Source organism: Cervus elaphus, chromosome 1 (genome assembly GCF_910594005.1).
Source record: "Cervus elaphus chromosome 1, mCerEla1.1, whole genome shotgun sequence".
Lineage (NCBI taxonomy): Eukaryota > Metazoa > Chordata > Mammalia > Artiodactyla > Cervidae > Cervus > Cervus elaphus.
The window spans coordinates 72,731,855-72,737,399 of NC_057815.1; the positions used below are offsets into that span (position 1 = coordinate 72,731,855).

The window sequence follows — 5,545 nt, forward strand, 5'->3', positions numbered from 1 at the left end:
CGGTTCCAGGACTCTGTCTCACATATCCAGCTGGGTGTATCTTAACATCTTTTGATCAATGAGCATTTCCTGGTTGAATGAAAGATTGGATCCCAACTGGCATTCAAAAGGTAGATCTCTATTTTGTATGGCAGAGGCAAGGCCAGTCTTGGGGAATAAATAGAAAATCAGGTTGAGAATTGATTTTCATTTCTGCCACTTTATAAACATGATGCAACATTTTCAAAAGCTCCAGGACCTTTTTAAAGGTTTTTAATAGAATGACATAGTAAACATTACTTTCCAAATTTATTCAGCTCATGGATTTAGTAATTCATTTAGTCATGGATGTGTGTGTACATGCATGTATTTAGTACATGCACGTGTGTGTGTTTGAGTATGTGTGTGTAGAGAGAGATCTCACATTTCTAGTGCCATGCAGCACACCATTTGGGCAATGATATTTTAGATATTATTTATTTGGGTCAGTTTCAGATACCTGGCTTCTGCCTTTGAGTCACCAGTGTTTAATATAATGAATAGACTCAATTTGTCTCACTACTGATTGACCTTAACTCACCAAATTCCTGAATTAAAAACTGATCTCCTCTTCAGGTGGGAACCGAGGGGTTCTGTTGATTTTTAAATTTTTATTTTCTAGATTTAAAACTTAAATCTGTGCAATAAGAAAATGTGTTTAAGTTGGCTTGTCCCAGGATTCCCCAGTTATTTGACCAAAAAGCATCTCTTTTTTTCTTCACTTAATGTCTTTTAATACTTCATGAAAGAAACTTTGGGTAACTTTGTGTTATAGAATTGTACCTTGGGAAATGTTGATTTGAATTAATAACATTCCCTGGGAAACCTTTATTCTATGTATTAATTTTTTTTCTCTGTTCTTGATATCCCCCCACTACATTTGGGGGCAGAGTTAGTATATTTTGCTAGGAAAGTGTCTAACATATTATGTATGCTTAGTAAATATTTGATAAATTCAATTCAGTTCAGTTGCTCAGTCATGTCTGACTCTTTGCGACCCCATGGACTTCAGCACACCAGGCTTCCCTATCACCAACTCCTGGAGTTTACTCAAACTCATGTCCATTGAGTCGGTGATGCCATCCAACCATCTCATCCTCTGTCATCCCCTTCTCCTTCAGCCCTCAATCTTTCCCAGCACCAGGGTCCTTAGGACGAGTCAGTTCTTCACATCAGGTGGCCAAAGTATTGGAGTTTCAAGTTCGGCATCAGTCCTTCCAATGAATATTCAGGACTGATTTCCTTTAGGATCGACAGATTAGATCTTCTTGAAGTCCAAGGGACTCTCAAGAGTCTTCTCCAACACCACAGTTCAAAAGCATCAATTCTGTGGCACTCAGCTTTCTTTATAGTCCAAGTCTCACATCCATATATGACTACTGGAAAAACCATAGCTTTGACTAGACGGACCTTTGTTGGTAAAGTAATGTCTCTATTTTTTAATATTCTATCTAGGTTTGTCATAGCTTTTCTTCCAAGGAGCAAGCATCTTTTAATTTCATGGCTGCAGTCACCACCTGAAAAAATAAAAATAATAGTATAGTTATCAGTTAGTGATGTTTCCATTTACTTGTTAGTGTGTAAAATATTCTTCCATAATATAGGAAAGTATAAAAAGAATTTTGAGGGGGTTGTTGCTCAGCAGGCCCAGCCTGGCTGTGGGCCCCAGGCCTCTCCGCTCTCCCAGCGCGGCCGCGGTCCAGGCTGCATTACGCCGCCTGGGTGTCCGGGCAATCCATGGGCTGCAGCGAGGGCCGCGATGACAGATTACGGCGAGGAGCAGCGCAACGAGCTGGAGGCTCTGGAGTCCATCTACCCTGACTCCTTCACAGTATTATCAGAAAATCCACCCAGCTTCACCATTACTGTGACATCTGAGGCTGGAGAAAATGATGAAACTGTCCAGACAACCCTCAAGTTTACATACAGTGAAAAATACCCAGATGAAGCTCCCCTTTATGAAATATTCGCCCAGTTAAATCTAGAAGATAATGATGTAGCAGACATTTTAAAATTATTAGCATTACAGGCAGAAGAAAACCTTGGAATGGTGATGATCTCCACCTTAGTGACAGCCGTGCAAGAGAAATTAAATGAAATAGTAGATCAAATGAAAACTAGAAGAGAAGAAGAAAAGAAACAAGAAGAAAGAGAAGCGGAAGAAGCCGAGAAGCCGTTATTAATTGGGGATTTCTTAAATTGGAAGGCCAAGTTTGATGCAGAACTCTTGGAAATTAAAACGAAACGGATAAAGGAAGAAGAGCAAGCAGGAAAAAATAAATTAAGTGGGAGACAACTATTTGAAACAGATCATAATCTTGACACATCTGATATCCAGTTCTTGGAAGATGCCGGAAACAACGTGGAGGTAGATGAGTCTTTGTTCCAGGAAATGGATGACTTGGAGCTGGAGGACGATGAAGATGATCCAGACTACAATCCTGCTGACCGGGAGAGTGACTTGACCAACTGATGGACTATTCCCGTCTGCAGAGAGGCTTGACTGCCACAGCATCTGTGGCTATGCTGAGAGGGTGTTGATTTTCCTTTCTTTTTTCTAAGAAAAAAATAATTTTCAGGAGAATATTCTTCTGATGGCTTTCATCATTGAACTTAATAAATTGATCTTAAAAATTTCAAATAAAAAAAAAGAATTTTGAGTGTACAAGTAGTGTTCAAAAAGCATACAGTACTTTTGATTTGGTTAAGAACAATCCACTGCCTTGGGTTGGTCCCAAATTTTAGGAAAGATAGTCAAAGTGTCTATTGTCTAAATAAGATATTTTCCAGTCACTGTGATGGGTTCTTTGAACAATGGAGGGAAATTGTTTTTTATTTATTTATTTTGAAATAAATTTTTCAGTAATATACACTCCTTGAAGATACATGATATAGTCTGAACTTTCGTTTAAAAACTCCAATGTTTATTTAACCTATTAGTACCTTGTCAGATAGCAACTTTTTAGAAACATTTAAAAAATAGTCTAGGAAATAGATAGCTGTGTTATAACTATACAATTGATTAATACATAGCAATTAAAATGAAAATACTAGATCTATATAAATCAATAAAGATAAATATAAAAAGATTTTCGTCATGTCACGTTGCAGAATGCTACAAATGGTAGCATTTATAGAAATTGAAGAAAGGACTTGCATGAAACAGTACCACTTAGTGTTCTTGAGGCATAGTAGCCATTCCTATTAGTGATTTTAAAAGCATGTACTCTATTCCAAGTAAGCATGTATGAATTTGCATACTGGCTCTACTACTATTGATTGTATGATCGTGGAAATTATTTAATCTCTCTGTGCTTCAGATTTCATCTGTAAAATGAAGATAATAATGCTACCCACCTTTTGGTTATTATGAAGGTAAAATGGGTGAACATTTGCAGAGCACCTGTAAGAATGCTTACACATAGTAAACACTATGTTTGCTCTCATTGCTATTATTATTAGAGAAAGTATTATAATGCACAACTGATACACAAAATTCATGAAGTGGGGTGCATCTAGAGAGGAATGGAATGGAAAAGAATGGACCAGGGATTTCACTTTTATCTGTATTTTTTTACTTTCTCAAAGAAAAAAGAAAAAAGTCTGTATCCTCTATTAAAACATAACACTGCAAATTTTTAGTGTCAGGCTCATGAACACACTCTAATTTTTGGATTAAAAATTTTTGTACAAAATTCAAAAAGCAACAAATCAACAAAAGAAAACACATAAAAATAAGATAGAATCACCATGCACACTCTCTTATTAGATAAATGAAGGGTTATTAATACTAGTAATGCCATTAGTAACAATTTTCAAGAAAGAAACAATTCCATAGTGTTAAAAAAAATCTTCGAATCATAGAAATTTCTACATTTATGCCATGAATAATTTTTTTCTACTTTAGCTTTCATTCCCTTTTCTGTTGATAACTGCATAAGTTAGAGATTGCTATTGTCTCCCAGAAATTTTCTTCTTACATAGTAACAGAAACTTTATTTAGACATAAGACCATCAGTAAAAACTGCATTGCCTGATTCTTAAAGGTACACATGATCAGTTCTAGTGAACTGAGTATGAGTGAAATTTAATGTGTCATTTTTTTCATTCTTCCCTTGAAGAAATTGAACATATCCTTCCCTTCAATTTTTACCCCTACCTACTGAGGGAATATGACCATGATGGATGGAGCTGGAGCAACCATTGTAAGCCAAGAGATGGAGTCTATGAATTAATATTAACCTATGTCAAAGCAATTATTAAAAAGCAGAGACATTACTTTACCAACAAAGGTCCATCTAGGAAAAGCTACAGTTTTTCCAGTAGTCATGTATGGATGTGAGGCTTGGACTATAAAGAAAGCTGAGCACCAAAGAATTGATGCTTTTGAACTGTGATGTTGGAGAAGACTCAAGAGTTCCTTGGAGATAAAACCAGTCAATTCTAAAGGAAATCAGTCCTGAATATTCATTGGGAAGACTGATGCTGAAGCTGAAGCTCCAGTACTTTGGCCATCTGATGCAAAGAACTGACTCTCTGGAAAAGACCCTGATGCTGGGAAAGACTGAAGGCAGGAGGAGAAGGGGACAACAGGACAAGATGGTTGGATGGCATCACCGACTCAATGGACATGAGTTTGAACAAACTCCAGGAGTTGGTAATGGATAGGGAAGCCTGGCATGCTGCAGTCCATGGGGTCACGAAGAATCAGACACAACTGAGTGACTGAACTGAACTGAACTGATGGCAAAGTAATGAGATTAAAAATATTCTGGGTTCCTGATGCCTTCAAGAAAGAGAGGTGATGCATTGTTTGAACTTACTACATGTGAGGAAGAAATTATTATTATTATTTTTTTAAAGCTGTTACATAAATTTTGGGTTTCTGCTACTGAACCTGAAATAATAGCTACAATAAGTGCCTCATTTTGTTTAGGGAATTATTCCTCCTTTCCTCTTGGTCTACATGTTTACGAAAATTATTTATTTCATCTTTGGCTTGAGGAGTGGGCTTATGGCCCAAACCAGGTCAATATACACCAGGGTTGGAGTTGTTGAGAAACAAAAGCTCTCTTTGCACTGGGTCTTCCAAAGGTTAAGTTTCAAATTTAGCACTGTTGGTGGCTACTTTTAACCCAAAGTAAGAGCCTGTTGAGAGTGGAGGTAACTGAAGAGCAGAAATAAAGGAGTGCGATCAATTCCGTACTACGTCTTTGAGGACATGAATCTATTTATGATTGGAATTTTCTGCACTTGAGGTTTTCAGTTGGGCTTCCCCAATGGCTCAGTATTAAAGAATCCTCCTGCAATGCAGGAGATGTGGGAGACATGGGTTCGATCCTTAGGTAGGGAAGATCTCCTGGAGGAGAAAATGGCAACCCACTCCAATATTCTTGCCTGAAAAATCCCATGGACAGAGGAGCCTGGCAGGCTATAGTCCAAAGCATCACAAAGAGTCAGACACAACTGAGTGACTGAGCACGATCATGAAGACTTTCATTTACCTGAATTAATAACTTCCCCTTTT

The 5,545-nt window shown here is 37.5% G+C and overlaps 1 protein-coding gene across 1 annotated transcript; it reads left to right on the forward strand.

The window, feature by feature from the left end:
- The first annotated feature begins 1,747 nt into the window (after window positions 1-1,747).
- On the forward strand, window positions 1,748-2,669 carry LOC122706114 (RWD domain-containing protein 1-like). The gene has a single exon (XM_043921227.1). It carries the CDS (start codon window positions 1,778-1,780, stop codon window positions 2,489-2,491), a length of 714 nt encoding a protein of 237 aa, XP_043777162.1. The 5' UTR covers window positions 1,748-1,777; the 3' UTR covers window positions 2,492-2,669.
- The last annotated feature ends 2,876 nt before the right edge of the window (window positions 2,670-5,545 follow it).